Genomic DNA, 20,462 nt, shown 5'->3' with positions numbered 1-20,462 from the left:
AAGGAAGGTGGAAGAAGCCAGAATAAGAAAGTGGGGGTGGGGAAGGTGTACAAGCTGGCAGGTTATAGGTGAAGCCAGGTGAAGGGGAAGGTTTGTGAGTGTACAGTATGTGTGATAACAATCTCCTTGCCAAAGGGGGAGAGTGGTCAAAGGGGGAAGAATAGCCAAAGTACCTCAGAATGACTCCTGGAATTGTGGGAGTGAAGTACAAGGGGTGGAAATCTGAAACATATTCTGGAGGGAGAAAGAGTCAATGTTTCAGGCCCAGAAAACTTAAGAACTTCTCATGAGGTGTCCTGGCCTGAGATGTGTACTGTTTCTGTCTCAACAGACCCCGCCTGGCTGGTTGGGTGTTTCCAGCGATTTGAGGATATGGGGTCACACATTCGGGCTGAGATGTGGAGAAAATTCTTCAACAGAGGGTGGTGAACCTGTGGAATTCTCTCCCCTGAGGGCTGCTGACGCCAAGTCCCTGTGTGTATGAGATTGACAGATTTTCAGATGCACAATGAATTTAAGGTGTGCAGAGAGAGCAGGAAAATGGCATTGAGGTAGAGGATCAATGAGGATGTCATCTAGAACACTTTTGAAGGGCTGAATGGACTTCCCACTCTTATTTTCTGTTATACTAGAAGTAATGGGTAACTCTGTTCATTGGATATGTTGGACATCAGGACCTGTTGAACTTACGGTTGACTCCTAAAAGCTGTAAGGGCCCAGTCAGAAGATAGGGTTACACACATCAAAGTTGCTGGTGAATGCAGCAGGTCAGGCAGCATCTCTAGGAAGAGGTACAGTCCTGACGAAGAGTCTCGGTCCGAAACGTCGACTGCATCTCTTCCTAGAGATGCAGCCTAGCCTGCTGCGTTCACCAGCAACTTTGATGTGTGTTGCTTGAATTTCCAGCATCTGCAGAATTCCTCGTGTTTACAGAAGATAGGGTGCTGTTCACTGACTGGGTGGGGCTGCAGTGGGGGGTGTGTGGTCAGACTGGGAGAACAGTGGAGAGTGACAGGACACAGGAAGCTCAGGACTGCCCTAGCACCTGTTCAGCCTCTCCCCATGATTGGAGGTTGTTGAGACACTAGATTGTCCTTCTGATGAATTACACGATTTGTCCAAAGACAGAGTACGTGGATGTGGTGAAGATTGATTTGCTTCTCTTTTGCCTAGTCCCACTTTTACCAAACCAAGGTGTAGCTGTGACCCCTGCTGTACCTGCCTTTTTGTTGGCTATCTAGAACAGTCCACGTTCCAAGCCTTCCCCGGTAATGCTCCCCAAGTTCTTCTCTGCTACGTTGACAACGCCATTGGTGCTGCTTCCTGCACCCATGCTGAGCTCGTTGACTTCATCAACTTCAACTCAAAATTCCATCTGCCCTCAAATTCAACTGATCTGTTTCTGCCTCCTCCCTCCCCCTTTCTCAATCTCTCTGTCTCCGTCTCTGGAGATGGTCTGTCCGCTGATATCTTTTATAAACTTACTGACTCTCACAGCTATCTTGACAATACTTTACCTGTAAAAATCCTGTCCCTGTTTCTCAGTTCCTTCGACGGTGCCACACCTGTCTTGGGTTGAGGCTTTCTTTTCCAGGACATCAAGGATGCTCTTTTTCTCAGAAAACGGGGTTTCCCTTCCATGGGGCTGATCTCACCCCCATCAGGTTCCTTCTTCAGCTCTCTCCCCCTTCCCAGCTTCTCACTTCATCTCTACCACCCCCCACCCACTTACCTGGTCTCGCCTGTCACCTGCCAGCGTCTACTGCTTCCCCTCCCCCCACCTTCTCATTCTGGCTTCTACCCCCTCCCGTTCCAGTCCTGATGATGGTCTTGCCTGAAATATTGACTGTATATCCCCCTCTGTGCATGCTGCCTGACCTGCTAAGTTCCTCTGGCATTTTGTATGCGTTACTCAAGGTTAAAATGACATTCGCTTTGACCTGCCTTGGTTTTCTCTCGCTGCATACGGGCACTTGGGCAGCAGAACACTGATCCGGCTGTTGGGTAACGAACCGCTGGGGCTGAGGAGGAGCCCAGGTCAGTCTGAGTCAGTGAGGAACCAAGTCCGTGGTTGTTCACAACTGGAGTACGGAGTGGGGGGAGGGAGGGAGAGGGGGTGGGGGAGTGTGTGTGTGAGGGAGAGAGAGAGAGGGAAAGAGGAACAGAGAGGGAAGGACCATGATGCTTAGAGGAATTGTGAAAGAGATGAAAACAGTGGCCTGGTCACAACAGTTTTTGTCGGCAAAGTATCTGAGAAAGCTTCTGAGGTGTTAATCAGGCAGTTACTTGCAAAATGTGGCTTGGTTTTAAACTAGAAGAGAGTTCAAGGAGCTTTGGGAAAGTTGCAAGCATTTGGCTTTTGTGAATATAAGGAATCAGAATCTACTCTGAGTGCAGTAAGGTTATCGCATTAACTTCAAGTGGAAGACAAAAAGTAGATGCAAAGACCAAAGCCCAGCTGGATGAATGGAAGGCCAAAAAGAAAGGAGACAATGGAAAGATGAAAACAGGACTGGTCAGATGATGTGGATGAAGAAATCAAGAGGAGAGATCAGATTGTGAAGGATTAAGAGAATACTCCAGTGAACCAAATGTACCTTCCCAAGATCAAGATGCACAAACTAGAAAAAGGAAAAGGAAAAAGAACGAGGAGGTTGACATCACCTCTGTGGAACTGGAAAAGGATAAATGAGACTTGATTTCTCAAGAAATTAGCAAATTCTGAGATACTGACAAGAAACTAGTTGAAGAAAAGATTATGTGAGAAAGAGAAAGGGATCGAGAGTGGGATAAAGAGAGAGAAAGAAGCCGGGGCCAGGTGAGAAACAAGAATCGGAATGGATCAGAGAGATAAAAGCCAAGACAAGGATGAGAACGGTGTACAGAGCTGTCAGAACCACTTCCTGGTGTAGGCGTTTCAGAATCTACTCCTACACCCAGCACTGAGGAGGCCCCAAATCCTCAGATTGTTTTCACAACCTCAAGTCTCTAGTGCCAAGCAGAGTGACCCCTTGTCAGGAAAGATGTTATCCAAGAAGAGTAAGAAAGCCTCCACAGCGATAACATCTTTAGGCCTGAATAGGACTATTTAAAATTGACAATGTGTGGATGGCCATTTATTAAAAGTTCAAAGGTTCACTTGTTACCAAAGCATGTATCTAAATACAGCTCTGAAATGTTTCTTCTCCAGATAGTCACAAAGCAAAAAAGTTGTTCAGGGAGAAACTTCAAACTGCGCCCCCCCCCCCAAAAAAAGAGTGACCTCCTGATCATCAACCCCCGAAACTCCCTCCACCCACACAAAATGGAACAGGAATATTGACCCCAGAAAATACCCCCCCCACACAAAAGAGAAGAAGAACATCAACCCCCCCCCCAAAAACAAACTCCACCCAGGAAAAATAACTAACAGAACACAACAAAACATAACCCCCCAAATCCCTCCCCTTGCACAACAAAATGGAAAAGGAATGGACGATAAGAAACATGTAGTTCATAAACACAATAGTCCAATCCATAAACGCAGAACCACGATACCCTCCCATATCACTGGCATTCATCGAAGGAGAGGGACACCACACGAACACAGAGGCCTACATGCCTGCACAGTGAGCCACACAGTGGTATGCTGCTCACAGATTCCTTCGCCGGCAGTGATCAAAAGGCAGGCAGTCAGCACTGAAATCTCATTCACCCTCCGCATTCACCTCGGTGTCTCAATCTTTCTCAAAGCTTTAATTGGTGCTTAATGGATGCTTTAACTGGCAAAATGGAGTCGACTGTCGGCTCACACCCTGTCTCGAAGTTTCTTCACATCGAGGCTGTCTGAGTATGTGCTGCCTTCCGAAAAACGACTTGGAGACAGCAAAGCGCTGGGTCTCTCAGACAATCTCCAAGCTGTAAATCACAGGCTCTAACAGTCCCAAAAACATATTTAAGGTGAAAAGCAGATGTAAATGCGGGGGTGCAGTGCTAGCTGGAGCGTATCCGGCACCTCCTTAAGGAAAAAGCTGAACTAAACAAGTTAATTAATTAGGTGCCGCCCAGGGTGATTTGAGTATCTCAGAAACCTGCTGATCTCCTGGGATTTTTACATACAACGGACACTGGAGTTTACAAAGAATGGTGCCAAAAACAAAAAAACATCCAGCGAGTGGATTTAACAAGATGTTTTCGCTCACTGAACAGCCACTCCCTGTCTCTGTAAAAAAGTAAAAAAGACATTTTCATGACCAAGGGAGCATTGTACACTGGTGCCTTCTTAACCACATATCCACAGAGCAGTTGCGTTATATATTATTCTGTATATAGTTGTGATGGATTCTTTATTGTGTTGTTTATAGGTAAGCAGGGGGGCATATTGTGTATTTAATATATCAGTAATATCTCTGCAATATTGTAAATATATTGTTTGATGAAGCATACTTTGTTGTTTGCATAGTTCATTATGGGTTCCATGTGAAAATACGTGAATGACACATCATCAGGCGTCTCTCGGCTCCCCTGCTTTCCTTTCAACTCACTCTATGTCTTGGCAACACAAAACATAACAGGTCACTGAGGGAGGGGTGGTACTGAGGGAGGGTCACACTGTGGGGGGGGTTCGTACTGAGAGAGGGGCACACTGTGGGAAGGGTGGTACCGAGGGAGGGTCACACTGTGGGAGGGGTGGTACTGAGGGAGGGTCACACTGTGGGAGGGGTGGTACCGAGGGTGGGTCAGACTGTCGGAGGGGTGGTACTGAGGGAGGGTCACACTGTGGGAGGGGTGGTACTGAGGGAGGGTCACACTGTGGGAGGGGTGGTGCCGAGGGAGAGTCACACTGTGGGAGGGGTGGTACCGAGGGAGGGTCAGACTGTGGGAGGGGTGGTACCGAGGGAGGGTCACTCTGTGGGGGGGGGTGGTACCGAGGGAGGGTCACACTGTGGGAGGGGTGTTACCGAGGGAGGGTCACACTGTGGGAGGGGTGGTACTAAGGGAGGGTCACTCTGTGGGGGGGTGGTACTGATGGAGGGTCACACTGTGGGGGGGGTGGTACCGAGGGAGGGTCACACTGTGGGAGGGGTGGTACCGAGGGAGGGTCACTCTGTTGGGGGGGTGGTACCGAGGGAGTGTCACACTGTGGGAGGGGTGGTACCGAGGGAGGGTCACTCTGTGGGGGGGTGGTACCGAGGGAGGGTCACACTGTGGGAGGGGTGGTACCGAGGGAGGGTCAGACTGTCGGAGGGGTGGTACCGAGGGAGGGTCACACTGTGGGAGGGGTGGTACCGAGGGAGGGTCACACTGTCGGAGGGGTGGTACCGAGGGAGGGTCACACTGTCGGAGGGGTGGTACCGAGGGAGGGTCACACTGTCGGAGGGGTGGTACCGAGGGAGGGTCACACTGTGGGAGGGATGGTACCGAGGGAGGGTCACACTGTGGGAGGGATGGTACCGAGGGAGGGTCACACTGTGGGGGGGTGGTACCGAGGGAGAGTCACACTGTGGGGGGGTGGTACCGAGGGAGAGTCACACTGTGGGAGGGGTGGTACCGAGGGAGGGTCACACTGTCGGAGGGGTGGTACCGAGGGAGGGTCACACACTGTGGGAGGGGTGGTACCGAGGGAGGGTCACTCTGTGGGGGGGTGGTACTGAGGGAGGGTCACACTGTGGGGGGGTGGTACCGAGGGAGGGTCACACTGTGGGAGGGGTGGTACTGAGGGAGGGTCACTCTGTGGGGGGGTGGTACTGAGGGAGGGTCACACTGTGGGGGGGTGGTACCGAGGGAGGGTCACACTGTGGGAGGGGTGGTACCGAGGGAGGGTCACACTGTGGGAGGGGTGGTAGTGAGGGAGGGTCACATTGTGGGAGGGGCGGTACTGAGGGAGGGTCACACTTTGGGAAGGTGGTACTGAGGGAGAGTCACACTGTGGGAGGGGTGGTACTGAGAGAGGGTCACACTGTGGGAGGGGAGGGTCACACTGGGAGGGGCGGTACTGAGGAAGGGTCACACTGTGGGGGGAGTGGTAATGAGGGAGGGTCACACTGTGGGAGGGGCGGTGCTGAGGGAGGGTCACACTGTGGGAGGGGCGGTGCTGAGGGAGGGTCACACTGTGGGAGGGGTGGTACTGAGGGAGAGTCACACTATGGGAGGGGTGGTACTGAGGGAGGGTCACACTGTGGGAGGGGTAGTGCTGAGGGAGGGTCACACTGGGAGGGGCGGTACTGAAGGAGGGTCACACTGTGGGGGGGCGGTACTGAGGGAGGGTCACACTGTGGGAGGGGCGGTACTGAGGGAGGGTCACACTGTGGGGGGAGTGGTATTGAGGGAGGGTCACACTGTGGGAGGGGTGGTACTGAGGGAGGGGACACTGTGGGAGGGGTGGTACTGAGTGAGTGTGGCACTAAGAGGAAAACAGCCAAAATGTCTGGAATGATGTTCAGTTCTGTTTCCACGGTGGTGAATTAATACATTGTGTGTATTTTTCTCTCTTTTAGGTGAGCCTCGGAAATTCGACCCGACATTCAAGGGACCCATTCATAACAGGTGAGCTACCACCTCCCCCGGACAGACTGTGATAACTTAGGCCACAAAGTTGTCAACTGCAGACAGCATCAGCTAGACTCAAAAGAGAGCACGTTCCACAGCTCTGGGCTAGGTAGGCAGTCACCAGTGATGTGGAGGGGTCGTGGTTGAAGGGGTCACAGAGACAGGAGGGGTGTAGGGGCCAGATGGTTTACGGAGACAGGGAGTGGTTTAGAACCCCATTTTTCACGTTGGTGTTAACGATATGGGGTTAGAAGTGGACCCGTCCCTGGGAGTTTGGACGCAACATCTGGCACAGTGTGGGGTTATTAAGAATCCAGCACCACTGCTCCTGAAGAGGCCTTCAATGTTGCCTGAAGGTATGTCAGGGTCAGTGATGCGGGAGTTTTTGAAGCTGAAAATGGAATCTGGGTGATATTGGCTTGAGCAACACGCACAAAAAATGCTGGTGAACGCAACAGGCCAGGCAGCATCTACAGGAAGAGGTACAGTTGACGTTTCGGGCCAAGAGCCTTCGTCAGGACTGTACCTCTTCCTAGAGATGCTGCCTGGCCTGCTGCATTCACCAGCATTTTGTGTGTGTTGCTTGAAATTCCAGCATCTGCTGATTTCCTCGTGTTTGCGATATTGGCTTGAGTTGTCCTGTGTAACGAGGGTAGAGTCAGGGTGTGCGTTCCCATGGCCCCCTTGGTTAATGGTAAGCCTCCATGGCATACGAAGGGTTGGGAAGCCAGCTACAGACAGAGTGCAGACTGCCCAGGCCAGAGCCCGTTTAAAGAGCAGAGCTTCCCTTTGCACTGCAGGGGGTGGATACGAGATAAGCGATCCAACCTGCATACGTACACACACACACACACACACACACACACCACACACACACACACACACACACACACCACACAACACACCACACCACACACACACACCACACACACACCACACATACACTACATATATACAGACACACACCACGCACAACACACACACACACACACCACACCACATACACACACACACACACCACACATATATACACACACACACACCACACACACACACACTCACCCACACACACACACCACACAACACACCACACCACACCACACACACACCACACCACACACACACACTCACCCACACACACGCACCACACACACACACCACACACACACACACACTCACCCACACACACGCACCACACACACACCACACACACACACCACACCACACCACACACACACCACACACACACACACCACACACACACACACACTCACCCACACATCACACACACACACACCACACACATGCACATCACACACACCACACACACACACACCACAGACACCACACACACACCACACACACACACACACACACCACACACACCACACACACACATCACACACACACCACACACACACACACCACACACACACCACACACACACACACACCACACACACACCACACACACACACCACACACACACACACACACCACACACACCACACACACCACACACACACACACACACACACACAGACACACACCACACACACACACCACACACACCGCACACACACACACACCACACACACACACACACACCACACACACACCACACACACACACACACACACACACACACACACACCACACACAGCACACACACACACACCACACACACACACACACCACAGACACACACCACACACACACACCACACACCACACACACCACACACACACCACACACACCACACACACACACACCACACACACACACACACACACACCACAGACACACACCACACACACACACCACACACCACACATACAAGCTAAGAGGCAATTGCTTTACTAACTTCAAAGTGTGATTGGTTGACTGTTTGTAGTTTTGATTGATTTTTAACACCTCCATTGTGAATGGCGATTGATCTTGCAAGTAAGGAATTCAAACATAATTTACCAGATGCTCAATGTCCGTAACTGATGAGTCAATTCAAATAGCAGTTTTCTGTCCCAGTTTTGGAACAGTGTGTGAGACGGGGTCATGCTGTTCTCCTTGTGCACAAGTGAAATAAAGTATGTTTGAGTTGTTCAAGAATGTGTGTTCTGCGTACAGTTATTTTATTATCAGCAACAACACCGAGGCAACAGTCCAGTTAAATTCACACTCCGGAGGGTCAATCCATCAGCTTGCAATCCCAGCACAGATGGGCATTTGAAATTTGATAAGTTCTTCAATTCTGCATTTAAGATCAGTCTCAATCTCGGTGAGTGTGAGTCTTTCCACGGATGTACAGTAAACCCATCAGTTTCACTGAAGTTGTCCAGGGACGGTAATCTTTCACTCCCTCCTTTATCTTACCTTTAGCTTGCCATGGACGAGGGGAGGAGGGATAAGGTCCCAGTAGTGTGTCTGAAATGGCCTCCGACAACCAAGTCCAGCTCCTGGCCTTCACGTGTGGTTTAGCTATTAAGCCCTGTGGAACCGTTTCTACTGACAGGAGAAGGGCAAAGGCGTGCTACTGGCACCTTAAAACCAGTCCACCTTGACCAAGGAGAGCCTCAGGCCTCAAGATATGGATAGAGGGAACACTGTGGGGAAGTATTTTATTGAGAGAGGGCTAATTATGATGCTATTACACAGGAACTTAATTGTCATTGAACCATATATGAATACCCAGAGAAAACAGTGTTACTCTGGGGCCAAGGTGTAAACCACAGTACCAACAGTCACTCACAGCACAAGACATATATAGCACACATAAAATAGCAGCAAACATACAGTCACACAAAAGAATAATAATCTGGCCCAAGTGCCTGAGTGTCATGTCCTGTCGATTGATGGTGCATGGATGTTGCTGGCAAGAACAAGCCCACAACAGTCTGATCATCACGGGCTAGTGCGGCCGCAGACAAACCCAATCCGGCTGGTTTTCCACTGAGCGAACACCGGAGGGTAGCACGGGTGGGAGGGACCAGTCTTTAACTCAGCGTGGACACCTGCCATGCCACACCACCTCTGGCGCCTCCTCTCGAGAAGCACAGTGGAAATGAGGGTTCGTTTAGGGGGCACTTGCATCGGGTTCTGGGTAGGTTTGTCCCACTGAGGCGGGAATAAATGGTAGGGCGAAGGAACCATGAGTTGACAAGAGATGCGGGACATTTAGTCAAGGGGAAGAAAGAAGCTTCCATAAGTTTAGGAAGCAAAGGTGAGATCGGGCTCTAGAGGGTGGCAAGAAAGCCATGAAGGAGCTTAATAAAGGACTTAGGAGAGCTAAAAGGGGCCATAGAAGACCTTTGAAAGTGAGATGAGGAAGACCCCCAAGGCATCTTACAAGGATAACTAGAGTAAGGGTAACACTGATCAGAGAGGAAGAGCAAACATGACTGGAGTTGCTGGAGGTAAGGGAGGCTCTTAATGAATCCTTTGCTTCAGCGTTCACCAAAGAGAGGGACCTTGACGTTTGTGAGGACAGTGTGAACCAGGCTAATATGCTGAAACATGTTGATGTGTGGAGGACAATGTATGGAAACTCTTGAAAAACATCAGGATGGATAAATCCTCGGGGCCAGACAGGATATACGCAAGGTTACTACAGGAAGGAAGGGAAGAGATTACTGCATCTTTGAAGATGACCTTTGTGTTCTCATGGGTAACAGGAGTGTGCAGAGAATTTGAGAGTCGCAAATGTTGTTCCTTTGTTCAAGAAAGGGAGTGGGGATAACCCTGGGAATGATAGACCAGTGAGTAAATTATTAGAGAGGGTTCTTAGAGATGGGGTTTATGAGTATTTGGAGAAGCACAGTCTGATTAGGGATAGTAGTTTTGAGTGATCCAATTTTCCTACTTTGGAAAAATAAAGGTATTAATTCTGTTTTGGATTTATTTAAAGAAGATAGACTGATGTCTTCTGAACAATTAGTTGATAAATATTCTCTTTCATACTCACACCTTTTACAATACCTTCAAGTTAGACATTTCTTACAAAAATATTTAAGTAATTTTCCTTATATATTGGAGGCTGACCTGTTTGATACTATTATGAGTATGAACTCTTTGATGAAGGGTTCTATTGGAAGAATTTATAATTTACTATTACAATGGGATATGCGTCCTTTATTTAAGATTAAACAAGATTGGGAAAAGGAACTCAATCTGACTTTTATGACGGAGGATTGGACGCGGATTCTGAAGCTGGTTAACTCTTCTTCGATCTGTGCTAGTCATTCACTGATTCAATTTAAAATTGTACATTGTTACCATTTGACGAAGGAGAGATTGTCTAAAATATTCCCTAATGTTGATAGTTATTGTGATGGATGTAAAACTGAGGCAACTACACTAACACACATGTTTTGGTCTTGTTCTATACTGGAACAGTTCTGGAATTCAGTTTTTTCGACAATTACTACAGCACTTAAAATTAATTTACAACCTAACAAATTAACTGTGCTTTTTGGAATAATTCCTCAAAATAACTGTAGTATCTCTGTGTCTGACCAACACGTTATTGCATTTGTTACATTGATAGCTAGGAGGGCCATTTTGTTGAAGTGGAAGGATACATCGGCTCCCACTTTGTCACAATGGTTTTCTCAAGTGATGCTATGTCTTAGTTTGGAGAAAATTGGAAGTCGAACCTTTGAACCTTTATTTGATTTTGAGAAAAGATGGGGTTCATTTGCTTGTTATTATCATTTGAGTTAATCGATAGATTTCCTGCACGATATAATGGTAAATTTTTGGTACATTTTTTTTTCTTGCTGGCGGTTTGATTATCTTTAGAAGCTTTTTGTACGACGCATGGCTCCGGGGTTGAACACCTAATGGGTTTTTTTTCCTCACTTTTTCTTGCTTAGTAGGATTTTTTTTCTCTTTTTTTTTAATCACCAAAATTTTTTCAATCTTTAAAATAATTTTTAAAATTTATCTTGAGACATTGTAAGTGTTGCTTACTTCGATGTACTCATGTTAATTTTGGATAATAATAATAAAAAGATTTGAAAAGAAAGAATCCGGAGAAACCTGATCATGAGGATCCAGAATTGGCTTTGTGCAGAAGGTAGAGGGTGATAGTAGATGGAATGTATTTTGCCTGGAGTTCGGTGACCAGATCAGCGACCAGGGATCTGCTCTGGACCTCTGTTCTTTGTGATTTTTATAAATGACTTGGATGAGGAAGTGGAGGGAGTTCGTAAGGTTTACTAATGACGCAGAGGCTGGTGGTGTTGTGGACAGTGTGGAAGGTTGTGGTAGATTACAATTGGACATTGACAGGAAGCACAGATGGGCTGAGAAGTGGCAGATGCAGTTCAACCCAGAGCACTGTGAAGTGATTCACTTTAGAATTTGAATTTGAAGGTAATGTGGTAGGATTCTTGCCAGTGTGGAGGAACAGGGGGATCTTGGGGTCCACGTCCATAGATCCCTCAAAGTTGCTGCACAAGTTGATAGGGTAGCTAAGAAGGCGTGTGGTGTGTTGGCTTTCATTCGTCAGGGAACTGAGGTAAAGAGCCGCGAGGTAATGTTGCAGCTCTATAAAACTCTGGTTAGGCCACACTTGGGGTATCGTGTTCAGTTCTGGTCACCTCACTATAGGAAGGATGTGGAAGCATTAGAGAGGGTGCGGAGGAGATTTACCAGGATGCTGCCTGGATTAGAGAGCATTGATAATGAGGATAGGTTGAGTGAACTAGGACTTTTCTCTTCAGAGTGAAGGAGGATGAGTTGTGACTTGATAGAGGTGTACAGGATGTTAAGAGGCATTGATGGAGTGGACAGTCGTAGACTTTGTCCCCGGGTATAAATGGCTAATACAACTGGGTATAAATTTAAGATGGTTCTGGAAAGTATATGGGGATGTCAGAGGTAAGTTTTTAGATAGAGAGTGGTGGGTGTGTGGAACGCACTACAAAGGTGGTACCTGAGATAACGGTAGAGGCAAATACATTAGGGACATTTAAGAGACTCTTAGATGGCACATGGTTGAATGGAGGCTATGTAGGATGGAAGGGTTAGATTGATCTTGAAGTAGATTAAAGGATGGGCATGACATTGTCTCTCCTCTCCCTCTACAGGCACTGCACAGACATTCTCTGCTGCGTGTTATTTGTTGTGGTAATCCTCGGCTACATCGCCCTGGGAGTGATCGGTGAGTACGATGGTTTATCCCTCAATCCCAAGGACTGGGAAGCAGAGGGGCATGAGCCTGTGGAGTTTTCTACCCTGGAGGGATTGAAAGACGGGGGCAGATACACTTATAGAGCGATTGGGGTAATTGAGAAGGGGAGATGTGGCCTGCGTCAGATCAACCATGGTCACAGTGAGAGGTGGGACAGGGCTGAGGGGCTAATGGCCTCTTCCAGCCCCTGCTTTTCCATGTTCTCAATTCCAGTCTTTCTGGGAATGAGGCACCTTCCCTTCTTTACATCTGCTCAGCTAGGACAGTGGAAATGTCAGGCAGCATAGTGAAATGCTCCTCTTGCAAGATGCGGGAAGGCAAGGAGACCTCCCTGATGGCTTCAAGTGCGAGAAGTTTATCCAGCTGTTGCTTCTGAGAACCCACGTTCAGGAGTTGGAAGTGAAACAGGATGAACTCTGCATCATTCAGGAGGCTGAAGGGGTGATAGATAGGATGTATAGAGAGGTAGTTACACCCAAGGTGCAGGGCACAGGAAACTGGGTGACTGTCAGGAAGGGGAAAGGGTTAGGGAGCCAGTGCAGAATACCCCTGTGGCCGTCCCCCTCAACAACAGGTATGTCACTTTGGATATTGTCAGGAGGAATGATCTAACAGAGGAAAGTCACAGTGGTCGGGTATCTGTCACTGAGGCTGCCCCTGTGACTCAGAAGGGAAGGGGAAAAAGAGTGCTGTGATGATAGCACACCCTAGTTGGGGGAACGGACAGAAGGTTCTGTGGGCAAGAACGAGATTCGCGAATGTTGCGTTGCCTCCCAGGTGCCAGGGTCTGGGACATCTCGGATCGAGTCTTCTGCATTCTTAAGTGGGAGGGTGAATAGCCAGAGGCTGTGGTCCTTGTAGGTACCAATGACACGGGTAGAACAAGTGACGAGGTTCTGCATAGGGAGTTCAGGGAGTTAGGTACTAGGTGAAAGGGCAGGACCTCCAGGGTTGTGATCTCAGGATTGCTGCCTGTGCCACATGCTAGTGAGGCCAGAACTGAAAGATTATACAGTTTAATACATGGCTAAGGAGTTGGTGTAGGAGGAAAGGCATAAGATTTTTGGATCATTGGGCTCTCTTCCAGGGAAAGTGGGATCTGCACAGAAGGGATGGTTTGCACCTGAACTGGAGGGGGACTAATATCCCAGTGGGAAGGTTTGTTAATGCTGCACGGTGGAGTTTAAACTAGAGTTGTAGAGGATGGGAACCAGAGTGCTGGAACAGTTAGTGGAGAGGTTGTGAAAACAGATGTTGTTAAGACCTCAGACAAAGTCACAAACCAAAAGGTTGAGCATGGTGCCACTAGTGTCCAGAGCTGCAAATATTTCAATGCAAGAAATTATCAGAGGAAAGGTGGGTGAGCTCAGGGCCTGGATCAATACCTGGAATTACGACATCGTAGCCATTAGTGAGACTTGGTTGTGGGAAGGCTGGAGTGCAAGCTCAATATTCTGGTGTTTCTGCTGAGTTCCTCCAGGACTTTGTGTGTGTTATTCCGGGATTATGTTGTTTTAGACCTGATATTGGAGGATGGCTGGCATTACTTGTCAGGGAAAATGTCACCGCAGGTCTACATCAGGACAGATTGGAAAACTCAACTAGTGAGGCATTGTGGGTGGACCTGAGAAATGAGAGAGGTATGACCACCTTAATAGGGCTATATTATAGACCACCCAACAGTCCGAGGGGTTTCAAGGAACAAATTTGTAAAGAGATCACAGACTGTTGCAAGAAACGTAAAGTACACATATTGACTGAGAATTCCATACTGTAAAAGGACTAGATGGGATAGAATTTGTCAAATGGGTTGAGAAAAGTTTCCTCATCAGTATATAGAATTTTAGGGAATGAGTCAGGGCAGGTGACAGAAGTTTGTGTAGTGGAACACTTTACGTCCAGTGACCGCAATGTCATCAGTTTCAAGGTAAGTATGCAGAAAGATAGGTCTGGTCCACAGGCTGAGATTCTAAACTGGAGAAAGGCCAATTTTAAAGATATCAGAAGTGATTTAGCAAGTGTGGAGTGGGACAGGCTGCTTCTTGGCCTTCAAAGACAAATTTTTGAGAGTACAAACCTTGGTATGTGCCTTTCAGAATAAAAGGTAAAGATAACAAGTGCAGGGAATCTTGGTTTTCAATGGGTATCGAGGCCCTGGTCAAGAGGAAAAAGGAGGTGATTATGGGGTATGAGAAATGCAAGAGAACACTTAAAGAAAGAAATCAGGAGGGCTAAAAGAAGACATGAAGTTGCTGTTGCAGACAAGCTGAAAGAGAATCCTGAAGAATTGTACAGATATGTTAAGCAGAAGGATTGCAACGGACAAAATTAGTCCTTTGGAACACCAGAATGGTAATCCACCTGTGGAGCCCAAACACGTAGAGGAGGTCTTTGCATCTATATTTACTCAAGAGATGGATACAGAGTTTAGAGAAGTAACACAAAGCAGCATCAACTTCATGGACACTGTACAGATTTCAGAGAATTTATACTGAATTGACTTTATTTCTTACATCCTTCACATACGAGGAGTAAAAATCTTCACATTACATCTCCATCTAAATGTGCAAAGTGCTATTATAGTAATTTATAATAAATAGAACAGTCAATATAACATAGAGTACACTCAAATCGGCGTGAGTTCATCAGTCTGATGGCCTGGTGGAAGAAGCTGTCCCGGAGCCTGTTCATCCTGGCTTTTATGCTGCAGTACTGTTTCCCAGATGGTAGCAGCTGGAATAGATTGTGGTTGGGGTGACTCGGGTCCCCAATGATCCTTCGGGCTCTTTTTACACACCTGTCCTTGTAAGTGTCCTGAATCATGGGAAGTTCACATCTACAGATGCGCTGGGCTGTCCGCACCACTCTCTGCAGAGTCCTGCGATTAAGGGAGGTACAGTTGGAAGAGGTGTTTGACACCCTGAGGCACATCAGGGTGGATAAATCCCCAGGGCCTGACAAGGTGTTCCCTCAGACCCTATGGGAGGAAGTTCAGTGACGGAGAGGTACCAAAGGATTGGAGGATAGTCAAGGTTGTTCTGCTGTTTAAAAAAAGTTCTAAAAATAATCCAGAAAATTATAGGCCAGTGAGTCTGACATCTGTGGGAAAGTTATTGGAACGTATTCTAAGGGATGGTTATACAAGTATTTGGATAGACATGGACTGATTAAGGATAGTCAGCATGACTTTGTGCATGGTAGGTCATGTCTAACCAATCTTATAGAGTTCTTCGAGGAAGTTACCAGGAAAGTGGATGAAGGCAGTGGATGTTATCTACATGGACTTTAAGAAGGCATTTGACAAGGTCCCACATGGGAGGCTGGCCACGAAGGTTCATTTACTCGGATGAGGTAGTAAATTGGATTAGACATTGGCTTCGTGGGAGAAGCCAGAGAGCGGTAGTAGAGGGTGGCCCCTCTAACTGGAGGCCTGTGACTAGTGGTGTACCACTGGGATCAGTGCTGGGTCCTTTGGTGTTTGGTTTGAACAACAACTGAACCTCTTGACCATGTCTACATGCTTTTATGCATTGAGTTGCTGCCACATGATTGGCTGATTAAATATTTGCATTAACGAGCAGTCATACAGGTGTACTTAATAAAGTGGCCACTGGGTGTCTGTACTTTGAGATTCATTTTCTTGCAGACATTCACAGGAAAATAATAACTCTGCAGCCTAATCCAACCTCACGGAACTGGATCGACTTCCAAACAATGGCCAGCATTATGGGCAATTCTTTGTGTTCCCCGAAGAGCTGGCAGCCACGTCACTTGTAGTGGAATGCACGCTGTGGACAGACACACAGACACAATACTGTCTCTGTGCCAACATGAGTCAGTTGTTGGCAGATGGTTGGGTGACATTTACTGAGGAATCATGTTGTCAGCTCAAACAGCCCAGTTATTGTCATTTGAGGCATTCTAGAGGGACAGTGATAGCTGGGGTCACTGACAGGGAGACTCAGTCAGCTCCTTCAGCTGAAAGCACCTTTCTTTTGAGCTGTTTACATCTCACTTTGAAGCTTCTGGCAAGACTGCAAAGATAACCAAACGTTCAAGTTCAACAGAGGGGGTAAAGCCACTACCTGCCAGCTCCAGAGACCCGGGCTTGACCCTGACCTCTGGCACTGTCTGTGTGGAGTTTGCACGTTCTCCCTGTGACTGCGAGGTTTCCCCCGGATGCTCCGGTTCCTCCCACACCCATAAAGATGTGCGGGTTGGTGAGATAGTTGGCCACTGTGTGGGTGAGGGGTGGAATCTGGGGTAAATTAGATTAGGTTATCTTTGTTTATTATATAAACTTTGCAGTCCAAGGATGTGCTGGGAACAGCGCATGAGTGTTTTCGTGCTTCTGGCACCAGCAGAGCACGCCCACAACTCACCAGCCCTAACCCGTATGCCTCTGGAGTGTGTGGGGAAACCCGGGCGATCACAGGGAGAGTGCACAAAGCGGCAGGAACTGAACTCTGATTGCTGGTGTTGTAAAGCATATTGGTAACCGCTATGATACCATGCACCCCCAGCCCAGTGCTGCAACCTCATTTCAGCTCAGAGGGCCGTCAGAGTGTATGTGTGTGTGGGGAATTTGAGTGTGGACTGGGTGCCATCCTATTTCACTCTCCCTCTGGCACCGTGCTTCGAATGTTATTTGCTTACTTTTAATGTTTGCACGATTTGTTTTCTTCTGCACATTGGATGTTTGACAGTTTTCTTTTTTATGGATTCTGCATTGTTTCTTGGTTTTGTGACTGATGAATGTCGAGGTTGTATATGGTATACACGTGTTGGTCTGTGCTGCACGGAGAAAAACCTGAGGGGGAGATTTATCGTGAACAGCCGATGCACAGAGGCAGTACCACTCTCTCGCTCTCAAAAATCTTGGTCTACGGGTACGAAAAATCGTCATGACTGGAGACTTCCTCAGCTGCAGTGGATGACCGTGACGCCTTCTGTGCCTTGTCGTGCCCTTGGCTTTCCACGAAGCGTTGCAGCTCTGCCCTCTTGGCTGTGGGATCTTGTAGTCCATCTCATCCGCCCAGTCTGCTGGAACTGGCTTTGTATGCTGGGGTAGGCAAATCCCTGTCTCCCAGCTACCCTCACCTGGTTCAGCCTTTTGGAGCAGTGCCCCGGGGTATGCACGCTGTCACAGACGAACAGTTACATGGAGCCACAGGCGAGAGCTGGGTGGCAGGTGGGGACCAAAGGTGGGCGAGCTGCCCCAGGGTGGAGCACAACACCCCCCCCCACCACCAGAGGTACTACCCCTCACTGACATACCATGCACCCTATATGGTATACATACTTTGATAATAAATGCACTTTGAAAGTTGAACTTTGGTGTCAGCTATCACAATAGGTGTGGCTAGAGAGCAGTGAGGGTACACAGAGGGGAGTGAGGGCCTGACATGAGCTGTCAGACGAAGTGGTTGAGGCAGATAGAATTTTAACATTTATAGACCGTAGGATATAGGAGCAGAGTTAGGCCATCTGGCCCATCGAGTTTGTTCCGCCATTCAATCATGGTTGATCCTTTCCTTTTCTCCTCCTCCCACCTCCCGGCCTTCTCCCCATAACCTTTGATGCCATGTCCAATCAAGAACTTATCCATCTCTGCCTTAAATACACTCAATGACCTGGCCTCCACAGCTGTAAGTGACAACACATTCCACAAATTCACCACCCATTGCCTAAAGTAATGTCTCCACATCTCTGTATTGAAAGGGTGCCCCTCTATTCTGAGGCTGTGCCCTCTTGTCCGAGACTCTCTCACTATGAGACACGTCCTTTCCACATCCACTTTGTATGTGGCCTTTCAACAAACAAGAGTTTTCAATGAGATCCCCCGCATCCTTCTGAATTCTAGCAAATACAGACCCAGAGTCATCAAACTTTCCCCATATGATAACCCTTTCATTCCTCGAATCATCTTTGTGAACCTCCTCTGCAACCTCTCCAATGCCAGCACATCTTTTCTGAGATGAGGAGCCCAAAACTGTTCACAATACTCAAGGTGAGGCCTCACCAGTGCCTTATAAAGCCTCAGCGTCACATCCCTGCTCTTGTATTCTAGACCTCATGAAATGAATGCTAACATTGCATTTGCCTTCCTCACCACTGACTTAACCTGCAAGTTAAACTTTAGGGTGTTTTGCACAAGGACTCCCAAGTCCCTTTGAATCTTGCCCATTCTCCTAAGCTGTCTAAGTGCTTCTGCATCCTAACTGTTTCCTCAACACAACCCGCCCCTCCACCAATTTTCATATCATCTGCAAACTTGGCAACAAAGCCATCTATTCCATCATCTAAATAATTGACATACAGCATTAAAAGAAGTGGTCCTAACACTGACCCCTGTGAAGCAGCACTGACAGCCAACCAGAAAAGGATCCTTTTATTCCCACTTGCTATCTCCTACCAATCAGCCAATGCTTTAACCATGTTATTAACTTTCTTGTAATACCATGGGCTCTTAACCTGATAAGGAGCCTCATGTGTGGCACATTGTCAAAGGCCTTCCGAAAGTCCAAATATACAACATCCACTGCATCTCCTTTATCAATCCTACTTGTAATCTCCTCAAAAAAATTCCAACTGGTTCGTCAGGTAGGATTTTCCCTGAAGGAAACCATGCTGACTTTGTCCTATCTTGTCCTGTGTCACCAAGTACACCATCACCTCATCCTTAACAATTGACTCCAACATCTTCCCAACCACTGAAGTCAGGCCAACTGGTCTATAATTTCCTTTCTGCTGCCTTCCTCCTTTCTTAAAGAGTGGAATGACATTTGCAATTTTCCAGTCCTCTGGCACCATGCCAGAGTCCAATGATTTTTAAAAGATCATTTCTAATGCCACCACAATCTCTAACGCTACCTCTTTCAGAACCCTAGGGTGCAGTTCATCTTGTCTGGGTGACTTATGTACCTTTAGGTCTTTCAGCTTTTTGAACACCTTCTCTCTTGTAACAGTAACTGCACCCGCTTCTCTTCCTTCACACACTACAACATCAGGCATACTGCTAGTGTCTTCCACAGTGAAGAATGACGCAAAATACTCATTTAGTTCATCAGCCATCTCCTTGTCCCCGGTTATTATTTCTCCTGCCTCATTTTCTAGCAGTCCTATATCCACTCTCATTTCTCTTTTATTTTTAACATACTTGAAAAAAACTTTTACTGTCCATTTTGATATTATTTGCTAGCTTGCTTTCATATTTAATATTTTCCCTTCTAATGATTTTTTTTAGTTTCTCTCTATAGGTTTTTAAAAACTTCCCAGTCCTTTATCTTCCCACTAATTTTTGCTTTGTTGTATGCTTGTTCTTTTTGCATTTACGATAGCTTTGACTTCCCTTGTCAGCCATTTATGAGGCACTTGGAGCTGGAATGTGCAGTTACACTGACAGGTTGCCCTTGGCACATCTTTGGGTGTGTTGGTTATAAATGCAAATGACACATTTCATTGCATGTTTCAATATAGACGTCATATATGTGAATTGGAATCTTGAATCTGCATGGAGGTGAGGAGTTTGGGCAGTTATTTGCCAAATGCAGGTAACCTGGACAAGTAGAAACGACCTTCTTATTTCAACCCTTTCCTTTCCAGATAGATGGATAGATAGATACTTTATTAATCCCAAAAAAAATTTGTGACACTGTAGCATTACAAGTGCCCAGATATACAAATATTAGAAGAAAGAATAAAAAAAGTTACCTTAAAAATAAGATGTACAAGATTTATAAGTC

The 20,462-nt window shown here is 47.3% G+C and overlaps 1 protein-coding gene across 6 annotated transcripts in view; it reads left to right on the top strand.

Annotated features, from left to right (window-relative positions):
* The window catches only part of slc44a5b (solute carrier family 44 member 5b), a 196,793-nt gene that overhangs the window by 77,141 nt on the left and 99,190 nt on the right, over window positions 1–20,462 (top strand). For 4 of the 6 annotated variants that reach the window (XM_072273265.1, XM_072273266.1, XM_072273268.1 and 1 more), the window contains 2 exons: window positions 6,477–6,525; window positions 12,614–12,687. In XM_072273265.1, the coding sequence (XP_072129366.1) occupies window positions 6,477–6,525; window positions 12,614–12,687 (123 nt within the window). The remainder of the gene's footprint in view (window positions 1–6,476; window positions 6,526–12,613; window positions 12,688–20,462) is intronic. The other 2 variants (XM_072273269.1, XM_072273270.1) reach the window with 1 other exon arrangement.

Source organism: Mobula birostris, chromosome 12 (assembly GCF_030028105.1).
Source record: "Mobula birostris isolate sMobBir1 chromosome 12, sMobBir1.hap1, whole genome shotgun sequence".
In the NCBI taxonomy this organism is placed as follows: Eukaryota; Metazoa; Chordata; class Chondrichthyes; order Myliobatiformes; family Myliobatidae; genus Mobula; species Mobula birostris.
The sequence above is the reverse complement of the archived record's forward strand: the minus strand, read 5'-3'. Positions and strand labels throughout refer to the sequence as shown.